This window comes from Semicossyphus pulcher, unplaced genomic scaffold (assembly GCF_022749685.1).
Source record: "Semicossyphus pulcher isolate SPU_LCO1_2020_fin unplaced genomic scaffold, fSemPul1.0.p SCAF_15, whole genome shotgun sequence".
Lineage (NCBI taxonomy): Eukaryota > Metazoa > Chordata > Actinopteri > Labriformes > Labridae > Semicossyphus > Semicossyphus pulcher.
Genome location: NW_027211659.1, coordinates 1,498,517 through 1,517,826, shown reverse-complemented (window position 1 = coordinate 1,517,826; position 19,310 = coordinate 1,498,517). Strand labels below are relative to the sequence as shown.

At 46.2% G+C, this 19,310-nt stretch overlaps 1 protein-coding gene across 1 annotated transcript; it reads right to left on the bottom strand.

Moving 5' to 3' along the window:
- Positions 1-1,095: 1,095 nt before the first annotated feature.
- On the bottom strand, positions 1,096-18,728 carry rif1 (replication timing regulatory factor 1). The gene is made up of 34 exons (XM_069663599.1): positions 18,613-18,728; positions 18,429-18,507; positions 18,223-18,319; positions 18,002-18,132; positions 17,826-17,920; positions 17,504-17,693; positions 17,121-17,213; positions 15,785-15,923; positions 15,532-15,683; positions 15,263-15,377; positions 14,980-15,159; positions 13,673-13,783; positions 12,490-12,552; positions 11,817-11,917; positions 11,473-11,559; positions 11,312-11,385; positions 10,773-10,953; positions 10,427-10,534; positions 10,168-10,317; positions 9,971-10,070; positions 9,605-9,894; positions 9,314-9,516; positions 9,041-9,134; positions 8,834-8,965; positions 8,579-8,721; positions 8,401-8,490; positions 8,254-8,308; positions 3,802-7,257; positions 3,545-3,673; positions 3,361-3,447; positions 2,970-3,085; positions 2,701-2,851; positions 2,494-2,620; positions 1,096-2,001 (listed from the first exon to the last, which is right to left on the bottom strand). Exons 1-34 carry the CDS (start codon positions 18,726-18,728, stop codon positions 1,730-1,732), a joined length of 7,707 nt encoding a protein of 2,568 aa, XP_069519700.1. The 3' UTR covers positions 1,096-1,729.
- Between the last annotated feature and the right edge of the window lie 582 nt (positions 18,729-19,310).

The window sequence follows — 19,310 nt, the reverse complement described above, 5'->3', positions numbered from 1 at the left end:
TTCACACAGAATGCAGACAGTTTATTTTGTCCCTCATCTTTCACTGAAAATCTCTGTAAGGCTTCTTTTAATGGCCAGAATGAACACGAGGAATCTGCAACCAGAACCTGCAGGATGTGCTTTGTTAAGGCTGTTACAGACTGGCCATATGGACAAAGTATTTTTGGATGGTCAAAGAGGTCGAGACTGTTGAGCTCCCCACCTAATTCTAAAAAATACAGGTGTATTTTTGCTGTTGTAAAAGTCCTGTCTTTTGAATACAAAATTCGGGAGGGGCAAGAGGCGGGGTTACACCTGTCAATCACAGGGCTGACACACAAGCCTCTTTCCCACAGGTCAAAAACTCGCTTTTTTGCTTAGTGGGAAAAGTTACAATCGACATTCAGACCCGGGTAACCATCGCCTCGGCTCTGATCAGCAGTGACGGGAACACAAAACCTGAGTCGACGCGCTAATCTCTGCTCCCTTTCCGGTGCGATGCTTTGACGTGCATTGAAGTTCCAGCCGCTGTTGCATAAATACAGAACAACATACAGCAGCGAATTTGTTCTTTGTTTCGTCCAAGATGCAGCAACACCGACGAGGCAGCGAGGTGAGAGAGCTTCTCCTGATCCGAGGGGAAGAAGAATTAAGGCGACAGTTTCTGGCTCGTTTGTGACGTCAGGCGGTGACGCAACAGAAAAGAGACCGAAAGGAGTATACTCCACTGGCAACGGGAAAAGAGACAATTGGCATCGGGTCTTCCCGGCTCTGAAAAACCCTGTCAACGCGCTAATTCTGGTGGGAAAGGGGTGATAGAGATAGACAACCTTTCACGCTTACACCTACAGACAATTTAGAGTCACCAGTGAACCTGACGAGCACGTGTTTGGACTGTGGGAGGAAGCCGGAGCACTGTGCAGCCAAAATTTACTTGACTCTTATTTGAATGAACTTTATATACCAATATACAGTATACGTCTGTCTTTGAAGAGTTCACCAACAATCATATAATCACATTTTACAGTTCATCACGTATGTGCAAAACTTTGCTCCTAGACGATGAATGCAAGTTCAACAAAAAGCATAAAAAAAAACGTACATAAAGTTTAAGAATAATCTTTATCAGTTCTGTTTTATTGAAGTATTTAAAACCACCTATAAAGAATGAAGTGCCGACCGTCTATCATCATCTACAGTTTGCTTTGAAACATGAAAATGCATTCAGACGAGAAGTGACAGAAAACAAATGCTACAAATATACAGGAGCTGATGAGTCGCATGTAAACAGTCTAAAAACAGGCACGCGGAGGAGAGGAGTGCCGTTACAGAGAGCGTATGTACAAAACTGGAGGCATCAGCAGCAGGTTTTCTATCAGTCCGTTAACACCGAGAGGACAGCAGGAAAACACCGTCCACGTCGAGACGGCAGCTTCGAAAAATGGCTTCCCTCTTCTGACAGCCTAAAAAGTGTGACTGTGCTTCCCTTTCAGTGTTTCTTTAAAATCGTATAAACCACACAACAGCTCAAAGAATCGATATGTGCCGCTTCCATTCATTAAAAACTTTTACCAAAGAAAAATCAAAGGGTGAGACAAGAGCTAAAACCATAAAATCCTTCTGTGTAAAATCAGTTGATTCAATACATCTATCAACAAATCCTCTGCTGCAGATTCCTCTCCAATCGATCCGTCTTTATGTCTTTCGATGCCTTTGCAGACGTCTTAAAACAGCAGAAGCAGGAGCGTCTTCAGGGTTTGCCATCCGTCGGGCAGAGTCGCGTCTGCAGCTCGACCACCACGCGCCTCATCATGCCTCCTAACTGGTCGTGCATCTGAACCAGCTGCTGTGGCGAGCAGTGACTTAGTTCTAGTGGAGTCATCCTGCAGGTCAGAGCCTCCACGTCCGACGGCAGACGTCCCTCAGCTTCTCGGGCCGGTGCATCATGTGTCTGATTCGCAGAGACGTCGTGCTCCTGCTTTGTGTCTGCAAGAGGGACGGGCTCGTCCACCAGCTCTGTTGCTGCAAACAAAACAGGAAGTTGTTCACATACTTCTCAAACAACCCTGTTTCTCTAAATATCAAACACTTTTTGGAACGTTAAATTAGAGGATCGATACCGCTTTCATGTCTTTATATTGTAAGGTGGCGGTTAGCTTAGCATAAAGCATGGAAATAAGTAGGCAGAATTTGTAACCTTGGGACAGTGCAGGGCTAACCATTTCATGCAGTTGAGCTGCTAAGCTAAACTAAGTTAACTGGTCCCTGTGTTTAGCTTCATATTTACTGTATAGATGAGTCATACTGAACTTTTTATCCAACACTCTGCAAGAAAGCACTCAAGCTCACTTCCTAAAATGTCAAACTTTGCTTTTAACCTCAGAGAAATTATGCGATGGAGCGTCACAGCACATAATCCCATCAGCACTTCATTTGTTGAAATTTGGTCACCTTTGAAAACACAGTTTTAAGCTTTTAAGCTTTATTACATGCAGACGCTCAGTTTGCACTCACCTAAAGTCTCTGCTGAGGTCTTATCCTCCTCGTCCTGGTTTTGAGGAGCTCTGGTCTCCTCCAGTTCAGAGGTCATCATCTCGGTTTCATCAAAACTCTTCAACTCGTCTCCACCTCGTCCTTTTCGCTACAAGACAATTTTTCAGATGTAACATTTCACCTCTATGCTTTGTTAGATATAATTTGTTTGTGTGGTGAGATCTGTACCTGTTGTTCATAGATTTTAAGTGCCTTTTTAACATTGGAGATCTTTGGGGAGCGGATCGGCAGAGTCTTGATTTCACTCGGAGTCAGAGCGCTGAGGTCACCGACAGTTTTGATGTTTCTGGCTCGAACAAGCTGCCCGAAACCACGAGACCTACGAGGGGAATCAGCAGAGGTCACAAACACAGTCACATGATAAACGTGATAAGAAATGACTTCTATTTCAGCTAGCATACAATTTTACCCATTAGAAAACATTTGTATTTACTGACCACATGTTGGAGGATATCTGAGGCAGCACAGCCTCTACAGGTGTCGAGCAGCCAACCAGCGCAGGGTAGATACAGTCTCTGGAGACCGGCCGCGGCTCCTGGCTCATTTCAGAAATCTGGGGACCAAAGGGTTCCATCTTCCATTAGGACTAGTAACCGTCATGCTTATTTTACAATAACCTCAGCACTGTCTGCAGGGCATACGGCACAGCTGAGCAGACAGTGGTTCACACCAGAATGGACTACGAATTAAAGAGAAACCACCGCTCTTTGTTTGTTTCATGCTAAAACCTTAGCTAGGACTGTGTCTGTTAGCTCGTTTAATGTTTATCCTTGTAAGCAAACAACGCTTTCAAAGAAAAGGCTGATAATTATGAGCATGTGTGCATACCAGGCATTTCTTGGAGCTCTTGTACCCTGGACTGTGCAGATTTCTGGGACTCAGGATCAGCACCCCCTTTGTTGGAGTAGTGACAAACTAGAAGAGAAATTGAAAGGGTGTCACGCTAGGTCAACGCAGCTCTGGTTCATCTGGATCAGAAAATTGCCCAAACAAAACCTGGTCCCATTCCTACCTTAGGCTGTGGGATGTTGCTAACTTTGTATCTTCTGGGGGAGCTGGTCCTTAGAGCGGGGCTGCGACGATCAATGTCGTCTGCCAATTCCTGATGCTGGATCGGATTAGCAAAAGACACACGCCTCGACTGCAAAGTCAAAAACGAGAAAATATTGTTAACTCCATCCAATTTACAAACAAATACAAGTTCAGATCTTCATAATGGAACTTGTAAAAGGTACTTAATCAACATGCATAAAGTAGCTCATCACTCACTTTGACCAGAGGCGAGGGCGTCTCATCCTCTAGTGGTCTCTTTTGGCCCTTCTTGAGGATGCTGGTTGATGGTGAGGCTGAAGGAGACCAGGATCCTCTGGTTCTGCCACTGCTGGGGCTTTGGCCGACATCGAGCCCCATCACAGCCTCCAGGTCCTTCAGCTTTGCCGGAGAACCCTGAAGTTTTTCGAGGTTCTCCAGGCTGCTTGTGGATTCTGATGTCACTGAAGTGCTGCAAGCATTAGTAAGTGCGGTATCCACTTCTGGAACTACATCATCCTCAGTGTTGGTGTTCTGAGCTTCCACTTGATCCTCACCATCCATAATCTGGGTTTTACAGTCGTTATCGCCGTCCTGGACAGGTGTGATATCATCACTGGCACTTGACTGTCCCTCCTCCTTTGAAAATTCCTCTGTAACACCTGGACACTCTTGTTGTTCAAGAGAAGTAGCATGGTCGTCTTCTCCTGCGTCCTCCCCTGGAACAACTGGCTGTTCCTGATGGTTTGAATCTGAATTATCATTTTGTTCTTCACAAGGCTCAGCCACTTCAGTTGTCTCCTCCTCTCCTTGCAGTTTCTCTGCTGCCTCATCAGCGGGCGCAAGAGCGTCCACAGCAGGTAAAACAGGATCACAGGGCAACAGCTCTTGAATCTGTTCAGTACTGATCTCAACCGGTTTGAGCATGTCAACAGATTGCAGGTCCCCGGTGTCTTTGGAGGAAGTATTCTCAATATTTGTTTCACAATCCATTTGACTGTGTTCTTCCTTGCGAGGTGACACTGCGAGCGTTTCGCTGTTCTTTGTGTCGTCTGTTTCAGTTCTCTCTCCAACAGCGTCCTCCTCTACCTCCATCTGTGATTCTTCCTTACCTTGCTCCTCAATGTTAGGTGGAACCTGTAGCGAATCAGAACCCTGCAAATCTTTTGGGGAATCCTCTAGATTTTTGGCTTCTACCCTTTGTGAATCTTCTTTTTGGGAAGATTCAGAATTGGCAATTACAATATCGTCATTAATTTTGTCTTCTTTAGATTCAAGAGCAAGAGGACTTTGCAGAGATGCTCGAGGTTTCCTCCCTCTCTTTTTGGGCATAGGAGGACTTTCTTTTGCCTCCGTGGAGTCAGACCCTGAGGACTCTACATTGGCTACTAAAGCTTGAGAAGATCTTCGTCTTGAGTATCTGCCCCTGCCTTGAGAGGACTCTGATTCTGCAATATCCAAGGACTGAGAACTCTCTGGGGTTGAGTTAGGACTCGACTTTGACTGCTCCTCTTGTACCTTGCTCCTTCTGGTCCTTCCTCCAATTCTGGCCTCTGCCTGATCGATGCCTTCCAATGTTGCCTGAGAATTGGATCTACTCTGCCTTCTTGATGAATCCTTATTTTCATTTTTATCTTCAGACTCTGCCGCCCCCGATACCTTGCTTCTCCTGGATTTACGCAGAGACTGACTATCGGAGGAAGAAGGTGTGATCATTTGAAAGTTCTCATCTATATCTTCTCTCGTCTTGGATTTATCTTCAACCTCTGGTTCATTCACCAACTTGTTTGTTAAACTTGTTCCGTCTTGGGACTCGGTAGGAATAGAAGCATCAATCTGAGGAGAAGAAGTGACCAAAGGAGAATCAGCTGATGTCTTGCTTCGTCTAGATTTGCGCAGAGATTGGCTATCAGAGGAAGAAGGTGTAATCACTTGAGAGTTCTCTTGACTCAGGTTGTCATCTGTACCTTCTTTTGTCTGGTCTTTGACCTCGGGTACATTTACCACCTGGTTTATGGTACTTGTTCTATCTTGGGAGTCATTACTTTGAGAAGAAACATCCACCTGAGATTCTTCCTTTTTCTTTTTGGCCTCTTCTACAATCTCAGACTCTTGGGATTGGCCAGTAGAATCAGATGATGCCTTGCTTCGTCTGGATTTAGGTAAAGACTGGCTATCTGAAGAAGAGGGAGTGATAACTTGAGAGTCCTCTTGACTGTGGTTGTCTTTGACCTCCGATACATTCACCAGCTTCTCTGTAGTGCTTGCTTTATCCTGGGACTCTTTAGTTGGAGAAGTGACTATTTGAGAATCACCATCTTTTTCGGTCTGTTCTACAAGGTCAAACTCTTGGGAAGTGCTACCAGTTTTAGGGGCAGAAGAAATCATTTGAGAATCCTTCTTTGGCTTGTCTTGATCATCTTCAGTATTTTCTACCAGCTCAAGCTCATGTGAAGCAGTTTGGCTGGCATCTTTGCCAGGTAATACCTTTTTCTTTATTCCAGCCTCCTCCTTGGTCTCCAAAGAGGACCTGCTTCGCCGGCTGGGCCTACCCTGCGACTGGCTTTCAGACTGTGTGTTGGACTGCGAGTCAGTTTGGCTGGACTCGCGATCTCTTGTGCTTCTCCTTCTGGGCTCAGGTTGATCAAGGAAGTCCTCTGAATTGCTATAAAGTTTGATCCTCTTGTTGGTCCTACCCTGAGAGTTGGTTTGGCTCGACTCACCCTTGTCCCTCTGAGACCTTGTTCTTAATCTGTCTTTTCCACTGTCCTCCTCAGCAGCATTCTTACTTCTTGTGTTTGGTCTGTTGTGACCTGAGTTTGCCTTTGGAGAATCACCTTTAGGTTCCCCTTCAGAACGTTTCCTTTTGACCGGAGTGTATTTATCGTCCCGTTCCTCAGGGTCCTCTCCAGGCAGCAGTGGCCTGACCCTGTGGCGCCCAGACCTTCTTGGTTCACCTGGAGAAGTGTCGGTCACAGAGGATTGAGAATCATCCAGAGTCTGTTCAGATTCTTCTGCCTGGCTTGAGGTTTCCATTTCCTCTAATGTGGGAGTCATTTTGGTAGTCTCCTTGCCCTCCACTTGAGTCTGGGTGTCCGGGATTACGTCTTCATCCTCTGTTGTGTCACTGGGCAGTCTGTCAGTCAGCCTTACTGGCTCACATTTTGTCACAGAGTCTTTTGGCCTTACAGGGGACTCATTGTTTGCAGGACTCTGAGAGTTTACTTTTTCTACCTGAGTAGACTGGGAATCCTGAGAATTTGGACCAGCGGACGTCTGGGAAGCCCGAGAGGATGATCTCTTGGTTTTAGAGCGTTCTTGGCTATTGGAGGTCTTTATGAGGGGACCTGTGAATGTAACGGCACTGCTGGGACTGGCAGGCTTTCCCTCAGCATACTTCTCCAGAGTGATAAAGGACTGACGGCGACTGTTGGGTTTCTGGGGAGTCCCTGAGACCAAATCTGAAGAGCCAGAGATGTTAGGACTAGTGCCTTCTTTAGACTGCATTTCCAAGTCTTCTGCTTTGTCATCATTCTTGGAGACATCTTCCACAGAAACATCTTTTGAGTCAGGGTTAATCTCTTCCTGCTCGTTGCTCTCTGTCTTGCTCTCTTCGGCTTTTGGGCTAGCACAGTCTTGAGTGTCTTTTGTTAGAAATTCAGTGTTTCCCTCATTTTGCACTTCTTCATCGGGAACCTTAAAGAAATAAAATGCTATTAACTTAATTTGTCTCCAAACATATATAGAAAGATATTGCATTTGGATAGACTCCTTTATTGATCCCCAGAGGGCAAATTCGGGAAAGATTTCAGGGGGCGTCCGAGGCATACTAGTTCAATGATAACAGCCAGTATCTTGTTTTTAAGAAGCAGATGTTTTTTCTTCTTTTACTAAAACGATTGCAGCGTAGGCAGTTTCCTTTTGACAGTTCAGATTTAATGCTGTAGCTACCATTTAAGTCCCTGTGGTCCAGACCTTGTAAGCCTCTAAAAGAAACATGTGAAAGAGGCAGGAACTCAGAGTATAACCTAAATTCAAAATCAATTTAAAGGAGCACATACTTCCTTAACAAGGTTTTAAAGGTTCGTATTGATAACAGTTCTTTTCATGTACATTATGACTAAATTGAAGCAACTGCAGCTGATTGCAAAATCTGTTTAACAACCGCTCCCCTGTCTGCTCAGAAGACCTCCTTGGTGCCTCATAGGGAGGTATCCTTGGCGAATCCAACACTCCGAGGCAGACACACAACACAGTGGAAAGATTATCTGTCTGATTTGGGAGGGCTCAGTGTCCCCCAGGAGACACATCTGGGCAGCTATGTTTTGCCTGCTACGATCACAACCCAGACAAAAGCAGCGGACATGGAAAGATGGATAATGTGATGTTTGCTTGAGTATTTTGCCATTTTTATTGACAGCTAAATGTATCTTATAAAGGGGGATAAATGTCTACATTTATGTGAATTTGTGTGATAACGTCAAACTTTTTTTTTTTGACTATTAATGAATTCAACAGTTGCTGTTAATGGCCAAATACATGTTGGCCGTGTTCGCGATCAAGTGATGCAATTAACAATAAACAAAGAGTTTCTGTTTTATTCAAAAGGGCTTTGGTAGAATGGAAAACATGACAAGCCCCCAGTGGAGTCTTTCCTGGCAGTTTGGGGGGTTTTTGTGCGGTTTTAATTACCTTTTCAGGAGCCTCTTTGGAAACATTTTCAGCTTGTTCAGCTGGTAGTTTGTCCCTGTGGGAGGAAAAGGTTTATTACATTGAAGCTCATTGTTGTGAAAGCACTGGGATTTTTCTAGATTCTGGCAGGAGATGCTAAAAACTTACAGAGAGTCTTCTTGGCTCTGTGTGTACTGGGTGAAAACAGTTGTATCCAGGGAGGCATCGAGGTTGTTGTACATAGCAGGGATGTCCACCCTGTGTCAAAGGAAACATGAGCTCAACATAAGACGGACATGGACGCGTGATGTGGCTGCTGATTGACGAACAGATAAAAGAATCTGACCTTTTAGTCCTTTTCACCTCCTTCTGGTGCTCCGTCAGAACTCGCTGCTTCGTCTCAGGAGGAATGAAGACAAAGTCGATGGAGGCCTCTTCCTCCAACACCTCTCTGCGAGGAGGCTTGGGAGAGCCAAAGTCGAGCCTCGTCTGTGTGCAGAAAACAGAGAGGAAACCGGTTATGTATTGGTGTTACAATGAGACATGAGGACAAATCAAACAAGGCCCTCAAAAGGTTCCTCTTGGTCTCTCATACACGTACAGAAACTGGCTTTGAGGTCTTCATGGAGCTTCTCTCCTTCATCTCGGCAGCCTTTCCCAGCAGCGAGTCCCTCTTGCCCACAGATGAAACTGGCATCCCGCTGAGCTTCGTCTCCAACTGGGAACTCTCGCTCTGTAGACACAAACAAGATCAGCAACAAATAACAGGAGAAGAGTGCTTACTGCAGTTTCTTTAGCCCCAACTTACCGAGTACTGTCCACTGAGCTCATCAGGAACACTGACCACCTCAAAGCCAGGAAGAATGATCGGGGTCTTCTGCTTCACTTGGCTCAATATTGGTCTGTGTAGAGAAAAAGGAAGCACTGATCATTCTGCTGCTAGCCAGCTAAACAGATCTAATTTCTTCTGATCGGTCCGTCAGAACACTTTCCACATTGAATAGGAGCACTACGATCTAAATCTCAAAGAAACGGGGTTAAAAGTGAAAATGTACGACTAAATACAACCGAAGATTTTTACCTGATCTCGTCCGGGTAAGCGAGGCCGACTGAGTTGGCGAAGGTAGCGTTCCAGAACTGTGTGACGGAGGTGCGGAGCTGCTTGTTCTTGTGAGGAAACACCACACAAAGCAGAGGAGAGAGCAGAGCCAGGAGCTCGTCGTTGTATGCCAACGTAGAGCGGGTCTGCAGGCAGCCAAGGACATCAGAGAGAAGCTTCTCCAACTGCCAGAGGCGGAGGGGGAAGGAGGAAAGTTGGAGCTTAAAATGAAAAAAATCAAAAAATACTTAAACTGAAACAAAGAGAACACACCTTTCCAAGAACCTGCGAGGTAAATCTGGGCGGCTCGCTGCCTGCTTGTTTGTAGAGGAGGGTCAGAGGTTGAATCAGAGAGGTCAGGGCTTCGGTGACGGTGTTAGCCAGAACAAGGTTGGAGAATAAAGCAGACAGGATGGAGATCAGAGCCGATCCTGTGGCTTCTGAGGGAGACTCGGAGCCCTCCAGATACACATCCAAACACTGAACCAGCAGGGACTGGAAGGTGGACAGGTTCCCCATGACCTTATTCCTCTTTTTCATCCAGTTCTGCGGAGTGTGAGGAGCTGGAAGAGGGAAGGAGGTCGTTAATTATTTGTTTAATGGTAAGTGGACGAAACAAGGTCAGACACGTCGGCTTACACTTGAGCTTTTGCTGAAACTGAGGAGTGTACGGAGAGAAGTCCACACACTCGACCATGACCTGGAGGATGCTGGAAACGGCGTTTAATGTTGAAGGAACCTGAAGGATCAGAGATAATCAGCAGGTCAAACCAGGGATGTTACAGATGAACATATTGTTAATTCATCATGATGACTGTTTCTTCTTCTCTCCTCACCATTAGGGCGTCTTTGTCTATCGCTGCCGTCATCTTTGCACAGAGCTCCTCGCAGCAGACGTTCTCCTCGGCTGTGACCACCAGCGCAGAGCAGCGGGCGAACACTTTGTACAGCTTGGACCACGTGGACAGCATCGACTTCTGGGACGCCTGAAATACAACGATTACAATCAGGGACATTTGGTTTAGTTCAAGTGACAACAGGAGCAGTGGGGCTGCTTCATTCTTGTGGTGAAACAACATCTTGAGATAAACAGACCTGCTGTAGCGCTGTGCCATGTAAAAGGTGTGTGACGGGGAACAACAAGGCGGAGTGCATGGCACTGAAGTTGTGCTCCAGAGCGTCACCTTGGTTGACTTCATTAGACTGTAAATAAAGGACAGACATTAAAGGCATTTAGTGCTCTGCTGGCAAACTCTCTGAACAAAGCTGTGAGAGGAAAAACATCAATGCTGATAAATCACTGTTCTTTTTATGACTCAGGAATCAGCTGACACGACAGGCTGAGATACCAGGACTTGGTAACAAGCGTTATAAGGCTCAAGTAACCCGTCAGATATCAAACAACCTGCACCAAACTCTGCGTCCTCCCCCTCTCCCTCACCTGTGTGATGGTGTCGGTGAGTGGGCTGACCATCACGCTCCACATCCTCCACAGCTGCTCCTTGTTCTGCAGAGACGCAGCGCTGCGTCTGATGGCGCCCAGCACCGCCTCCCCAAACGCCAGAGGGGACGTGTGACCGGACAAACCGCAGCCGACCAGAGTCTGAAGGCACTTAAAAAACCTGCAGGAGGAAAGACACCAAGCAAATCATGTTCAGAAAATGTACACACGTTCATTTGTTAAACCCACAGCTCAAAAATGTTGCTTAAGGATGCAATACGTTGGAATCTTAACAAATATCACAGTTTGTACTTTTGTTTTTAAAAGTGGTGGATTTATTTAAACTCATCTTGCAGTGCACATTTGCTCCACCAGAGGGCGCCAAACCACAGTTTTAACAACTCTCTACAGAGGCTCAACAATGCACAGTACATGTAGTGCAGTAATAATTATAATTTTTTACTGAAACTAGACGTGAATATTTCCGGGTTTCTTTCCTCCTCTGTAACAGAGGCGTATTCAGACACATGCAGACCTACCTCTCGTCCTCGATGTACGCCGGCAGCATGCTGCTGTTGTAGAGGAGCTGAATGAGGAACAGAGCCGGTGTTCCCTGAGGAAGGACAAACAAAATTCAATCCTTTCTCTGAGCATTTCAATGATTACTGAATGTGAATGTGTGGTAAACAGAAGCACTCACATTCAGCACGTCCATCTTGCCCACTTGATACGAGGCCGAGCCGAGAACTCTCTGAGGGATTCCTTTCACCGTGGCCTCGAACAGAATCTGAGGGGAAAGATTAAAGAGCAAAATAAAGCAGAGACATTTGGATTTTAGCCTCTTAACAAGTTTAGATTATATTAACATCACACAGCTTCACTGAAACTGTAGAATAATAACGACCACAAGTTGAAACCCCGCCCAAAAAGGCTGTAAGCTGGGACATTTGTGATTTTCATCTTGGAGAACATTTTATGTTTTATTAATCTCTGAGAATATTCAAGTTATTTCCTGTGAGTGTGTGAGCTTGTCGTCGATCTTACCAGGACTTTGTCTGCAGGCAGATTCTCTGAGTCGACGATGCTCTGCAGAGCCTGAAGCATCAGCGTCAGAACCTCGCAGCCCTGACGGTCCTTCTTACTGCCTGCTGACAACCAGGAAGGAGATTTAACTCAAACACTCTTAAAGAAGCTCGCACAAAGAAAATCTGATTTAAGAGGAGAACGTCATCATCGGGGATGGACCCCTCAGTGTTTTCTCTCGTCACAGCTGCTCGGACCACGAGGGTCTGAACGCTCAGACTTAAACTGATGACAGTGGGAGTGGGTCGGGCGGGAGACGAGGACGAGGTCTCACTGGTCCTCCTCTCAAACGACAGAGCCCAGACCCAATCACGGTGCTCTATGTGGAGCTGCAAGGTGAGGACCACTGCTTCAAGAGCCCACCGTGCTGAGCAGCTACCACAGGAACACTTAAAATGTTCATCCTTTAAATATCAGACCGATTTGTCCCTTAATTTCATAGATGCAATCTGCCCTGTACGTCTTTAGCATCGAGAGTTACTTAACTTTTACTTCCTTTGGACTTTCGATTAGCAGCTCATTAAGACTTACTACACCAACTACTCTGACGAGCAGGATAGAAATGATGGTTTGCATTCAATGAAAAGATTAATTAGCGTAGAGAGACAAAGACATGTAAACCATTCAGACTTACCCGACTCTATAGTGAAGTTGACGAACCGGACCAGACTCGTCCAGATGACAGACAACAGAGACTCTGCAGGAGGAGCAGCAGAGACAGAACTGTAAGTGTGTTTCAAAGAACTGAGGACAGAACGTTTTATACTGAAGCTGCCGAGGTTTAAAATCTAACAACGTAAACTCGATTGCAGGGATATAAAAGCAGCCCTTATGTGACGCGTTTTCCATCACAAGTTCAATCAAGAGTTACAACCGGAGCCAGCCGTGGACGTCACACATGCAGCACTGTCTGGATATGTGGGAAGTGTGCTCCTGCAATTACCGTTCATCGCCATAGGTGGCGCCAAAGAGAAGGAAACTGAGATCTTTGAGATTATCACTTTAAAAAACGTTCTCTGCATCATGTTCAAGGCAGCATTCAGGCACCCAAATGAGGTCTGTGTCAGAAAAATGCAATTGAGTGGCGCCGGTTTAGCTCAGCAGTTATATCGTGTGTCCCACATACAGAGGCTACGGTCCTCGATGCGGCGGCCCCCGGGTTCGACTCCCACCCTCGCCCCCTTGCCTCGTGCCATCCCCGCTCTCTCGCCCCCTGTTCCCGACACTATCCACGGTCCTCTCATTAAAGGCATAAAAATAATTTTAAAGAAAAATGCAGGTAATTGTCTTGACTGCTGTCAGTGAATCATCTTCACAAATACAAGAAGACATTAAAAGGGAGATTTTTTCATATCATGAACACAACTCAGTTTCTTTGTGATTCAGATGAAATACAAAACAGCTGCCAACATGATAACTTTCCTGAGTTGCAGAATCTCTTCTGTGATATAAACTGTTTGAGTTTTGGCCGCTAAAAATCCTTTAATCACAATAAACAGTTGGACGTCGTTGGTCTTATCTCATCGTCTCATGAGCAGCTTACAACAATGCCCCCACTAAAGAGCCCCGTGTTGCGAAACAGTTTAACTCACTCGTATAAACTCACTTGCTACTAACGCACTTCCTCTCAACAATGACTTTTCAGGCAAACACAGCTGGCTGCCATATTTGTGAACTCTGAGTATTTACGTAAGCACGGCCTCCCCAGAAGGGCTTTTCCATTTCACTGTAACTTCACCACCGAGTCTGCTGAGAGAGAAATGGTCATTTACAGGATTAGAAAGAGTCAGAGGTCACTTTAAAGGTTTGATGTTCACCTGGAGCTTCTTTGCCGATGTTGATGAAGCCGTCTCTGATGTTGGAGGTGAGCACAGCGGCATGTTTGGTGAAAGAGGAGGTGCCGGAGAGGAGCGGGTGGTTCAGAGGTTCTGAAAAGAAACAAACACATACACTCATGAGACTGAACGTCCATCTGTTCACACTTCATGTTGCAAAACACACAATGAGTTACGAGCCCCTGACGGTTTAATGTTCTGTCGACACAACGGCTGAGGAAGATTTCTACAGAGAGTCCACTTTATAAAAGAAATGGTCAACAAGGAATCTGAGCAGGGAAAGTGAGACGACTTGTTGCTCTCAATCAAAAGCAGATCAAAAATGTGACGATGGAAAACAGGGAGGGAAGAAAGTGCTACCAACAAGGAGACAATCCATCCAATGTCTTCTGCTCATCCGGGGTCGGGTCGCGGTGGCAGCAGGCTAAGCAAGTTAGCTCACACGTCGCTCTCCTCAGCAACATTTTCCAGCTCCTTCTGGAGGATTCCCAGGCGTTCCCAGCCCAGGTGGGATATATAACCCGTCCAGCGAGCTCTAGGACTGCTCCTCTCAGTTGGACGTGCCCTGAAAACCTCCACAGGGAGGCGTCCAGGAGGCATCCTGATCAGATGCACAAACCACCTCAACTTACTCCTTTCAAGGAGTAGCGGCTCGACTCCGAGCTCCTTACCCTCTAAGGCTGAGCCCAGACAGCCTGCAGAGGAGACTCATTTCAGCAGCTTGTATCCGCGATCTCGTTCTTTGAGTAACTACCAAAGCTCATGACCACAGGTGAGGGCTTGAACGTAGATCGACTGGTAAATGCTTTGCCTTTAGGCTCAGCTCCCTCCTCACCACAATGGTCTGGTTCACTGCACCAACCCGTGTGTCGATCTCACATCTGTTTGCCCTCACTCGTGAACAGGACCCCGAGCTACTTGACCTCCTTCACTTGAGGCAGAGACTCGCTCCCACCCGAAAGGGAGCAATCCACTGTTATCCGGCAGAGAACCATGGCCTCAGACTCGGAGGTGCTGACCTTCATCCCAACTGCTTCACACTCTGAACTTAAGGAAGCCAACAGAAATGCAGGTGCTCCAAAACCAAATAATAACTAGAAGTCTTTATTGTCGTGGCACAATCATCAAACATTTTTAGCCATGATTAAGACCTAAGATATCCGTCTAACTGTCTCACCCACTGAGACATAAAATCCTGCTTACAGATCTCTGATTGAAGAAGAAATATAGAAACCAATCTAGCACCCGAAGCACCCTGATACACGAGTACGAGTGGCTGCGACTCTCACCGAGATTCAGGACGAGTTTGTTCTTTGCCGCCGTGGCGTTAACTTCTGGTCCCAGGAAGTAGTGAAGCAGCATCTCCAGGCCCAGCAGCTGGATGGACGGGAAGATGGAGGGGACCAGCGTGCTGGAGTTCAGGCTCATTCTAGTGGTGTTGGCTGGGCTGTTGAAGCCTGCAGGACCTGCTGCAGGAGGAGGAAACAAAAACACGTTTCACTCTGAATGTCCTCAGTTTGATGAAGCATCTGTGAGCTGTTGTAGCAGAGGGAGGTGGGTGTTTAAATATACCAGTTTTGGGTGTTGGTGGTGCAACAGAACCATTTTGACTGACAGCTCTAGACGGGGTTCCTGGGACTGAGGAGGAGTCAGAGCCGATGGTGCACGCGAGAAGAGGGACAGAAACCTGCAGAGAGACAAACAGGTTCACACTGCAGCTCATCAGAACAAACAGGACAACGTGCAGAACGTGGGGTCCGGCTCTTGTTCTTGTGCATGCAGACCGCCTGACAGATGAGAGGTGTGACGGTAGTTGAGAGAGAACAAGGATCGCGTCTAACCTGATCGAAGTTGGTCGAGAGATTAGACCCCAGCTGGACCACCAGGTACCACCAGACCTCCACCTTAGTGAGCAGCAGGGCCTCCGTCCTGACGTTGATCGATGCGAGGGGCTGCATCAGGAGTTTCATACGTTTGCTGCTGCACAGGATGTCTTAAGAAGAGACATGAAACACATTCAGATTCAGCCACCACGACTGCACAGCTGAAACTCAAAACAGGAACAAAACTGGGACCAGAGAGTCGGCGGCTCACCTGGATTCAGTGCAAAGTTATCTATGAGGCTCTTCCAGGCGATGAAGGCGATCTTCTTGATGGTGGGAGAAGAGCTGCGGAAACCGAGTTCCTCCAGGTGCAGCAGCGAGTTGATGAAGGGACCTCCTCTGTGCAGCAGCTGTGAGAGAAATACCAAGCTAACATGAAATCCTTCACGAACCCGAACACCCGAGAGATTTGACTTTCACATTTAAACAAACACTTTCAGCTCCATGTTGTGCTACATTCCAGCTCATGTATAAATTTTGCATCAAACTAAGACTTAAATCAGGTTCCTGAATGTGGTGCATCATGGGTCATTTCAGTGCGTCTTTGGGAGTTGGGTGGATAGGGTGTCTCTGCAGCGTCTCTGTTCTGGATGTCTGACTCGACGCTGGAGGACGGGGAGCAGCTCACTCTTCCTCTCGGCCTTCATACACTCATCATGCTGCACTTAGTCGTGTTGCTTTGCGGCGCAGACGCAGGTTTCATGACCTCTTCATTGATTATTTTGCCTTCTTAACTTAACTCTGAAAACACCTCCAAACAAACGATGACGAGCCGTTTTGGGGGGGGCAGGTGTTTGGTTTAACGAGTGACTCGCTCTCTTCCTGTTTTAACGTAACAACAAGTCACCTTCATGACACGTTTGCACAAACAACACTTCGCAGACAGATCAGTATATTTTGAGAATGAGAAAGAACAAAGAGGCACTAACGCTGTTGTCAACAGCTACTGTAACCACGACAATCACAGGCGCATTCAACTGAGAGTCGCCAGTCAACGTGGTCACTCGTTCACTATTCCTCACTAAACTGCCGCTGCGAGGTATGCGCTCATCACATGACACACCAGCTCCCCCAAAAGTGAAGCCCAATCCTCTCCATCGCCCGCTGGGGGAGCGGCTGTTAGTTTTGGGAGCGCTTGATTTGATATGCAGCAGAGTTTTCTACGGGCGGAGCATTTCAAACCAAGTCAGAATCGTGATCGGGATTAATATTGGATTAACTGTGCAGCCCGAGCTTCCAGCCTGTAAAATGCTAAAACTCTCTGGTTGTCCTCAATGAGAGGAAACGATGTATCGGACAGTCGGTTGGATTTCATTTAGCAAAAAATGTACTGAAAAAATAATCAGACATTTATCTGAAAAAATATTGTAAGTTGCAGCTGTACACTCAGCATAAGTCTTTATAACCACATGGTCTTATGAGTGAATATCAGTAGCCATAAGTTCCTCACTCTTACACACAATGAAGTTTGGATTTAAGCTCAGAACAGAAAAGTCCTGTTCTTCTCCAAACACTCAGAGTCTGACGTTGCAGAGATGCACACTTACCTTCCCGAGCAGTTTGACGAATAAGGGCCAGAGCTTCAGGACGTTTGTTTCATTCTTGGACATGAAAAGCTTCTGCAGCTCTGGGATCAGTTTCTGTGAGGACACATGAAGGGAGAGTCAGCCGAGTTCATTACATTCATTATCCTTCAACCAGCAGAGCTGCGAGTGAAGCTGCCATCTTTATGCATCAGCAATAAAATATTAAATCCTTGAATATGTAACGATACAAGAGCTACCGTGTTAAAATTGGTCTTAAATGTTTGCAGCCTTTTGGTGCAGAGTTCATTTTATCTGCATCTCCTTATATCCCACCAGGCCGCATGCAAACAACAACCACAACAAAAACAGCTGAAGCAGCCCTGCAGACACACAGAAACACTCACCGTGGACATCATGGGTTCGATGATAGCAGCCACCTCCGTCTGTTTCTCCAGCAGAAGAGGCATGCCCATCTCCATGGCTGCTGCAGCTCGTAGACGCACTTTGGAGGCGGAATGAACGACGAGCGGGATGACGAGCTTCGCCCACCGAACAGCTCCATCGCCCATCTGAGCCGGCACCTGCTCCAGCATCCTGTCAATGCCAGCAAAGATTCAAGTGTTTGCATTTAAATACAATTCTGGATATTCCCCAAGTGGAAAATTAAAGTCTGATGATACAAGTACAGTTTTACTTTCCACCACTGATTCACAAAAGCTCGTTTACCTGATGATAACGTTCAAGGCCTCGTGCTCCATCACCACAGACTGGACGTCCTCTCTGCTCCAGACACTCTCCAGTGTTCCCAGTACGGACGACACCTGAGAGAGTGACATCGATCAATACACACCAGCACTGCTTTCAGTTACAAGTCTCTGACATTCATCTCTTGCGATGCTCACTTTTTTAGCCACCACGTCCGGAGGAAAGCTCTGTTTGGAGATGACCCATAATGCTCTGGTGCACGTGTTCTTATCTGTCGACTTGACCCCGAGGGAGCAAAGTGCTGAGAGGATTTCTGCTGCAAGTGTTTCTGGGGGAAAAAAAGAGAATTACCTTCAGCAGCAGTTACACTGAGGCCAGGTCAGAGGTGATGATGTATAAAATGTGTTGAATGATTTACCAGGAAGTCCAGAGACAACATGAGAATGGTACAAACAAAATCCTAAAGCTTGCAGGGCAGCTTGGCTCAGCTCTGCATTCTGACTGTTAATGTGAGCCTGCAAACAACACGAGACAAGAGCAGCATCAGGCACCATTGATAATAACAGCTTTAATTTAAATAAGTGTCATGTGTCAAATGTATCAGTGATGTGCAAAGAGACTCACCAACGTGGTTTTACCCAGACGAGAAAAGTGCTTTTCAACTGCAGGGAGGAACTGTCGGCCTTCCTCTCCACTGAGCCGACTGGAGGGAGAAAAAAAAACATTCCAACACATATTCTAATTTAATCCAAGAAAAACATCCTCCTTAATATCTGGAGAAATGCATAAAGGAGCACATGTAACCTACTTTGCGATGGTGAGGTAGGCGTCCGTCTGCTCCGACTGTCCAGCAGCGCTGTCCTCCAGAGACTCCAGCAGGGGGAGGAAGCTGGAGCTGCTTGGAGGCTCCGCAGTCGCCATCATTATTATTCCTCACCTCTGAACAGGGAAAAGAATAGATGTTGGGATAACAGAGAAGAGGCTGAACAAGGTGATTCTGAAGAGAAACAGAATCAAGCAGGAGGTTCTGCCTTGGTTCAATACTCATCATTATTCTGTCCATGCATCTCCAGTTAAACTGCTGTACATTTTCATATTTGCTGCATAAGTGATGTATGAATGTGTTTAAATACGTTTAATTGCTGCTACAATCGGAGGCAGAACCAGGCAATGCTGCATGTCCGTTGGTGCATTTTCTCACATGTTCACAGGTGTCCTTTTTAGACATTGGGGATGCAAATTAAGCAGTTTGACTAAACTGTCAAAGTCATAAACAAATGTGCAAATCAATTCAAATGTCAAAGGACCACATGAAAAGTGTCAACCAGCCAGGTTCTGCAGATAAAAAAAAGGAAGTCCTTATGACTAAATCTGGCACATTTACATGACCAGGTGCACATGTTAATTAAGGTGCAGAGTCCTTTCTAAAAGACAATAAAGATAAACATGAAGCAGATGAAAAACAGACGCAACATTTGTTAGCTTTGGAAAAGTATACTGCAATGA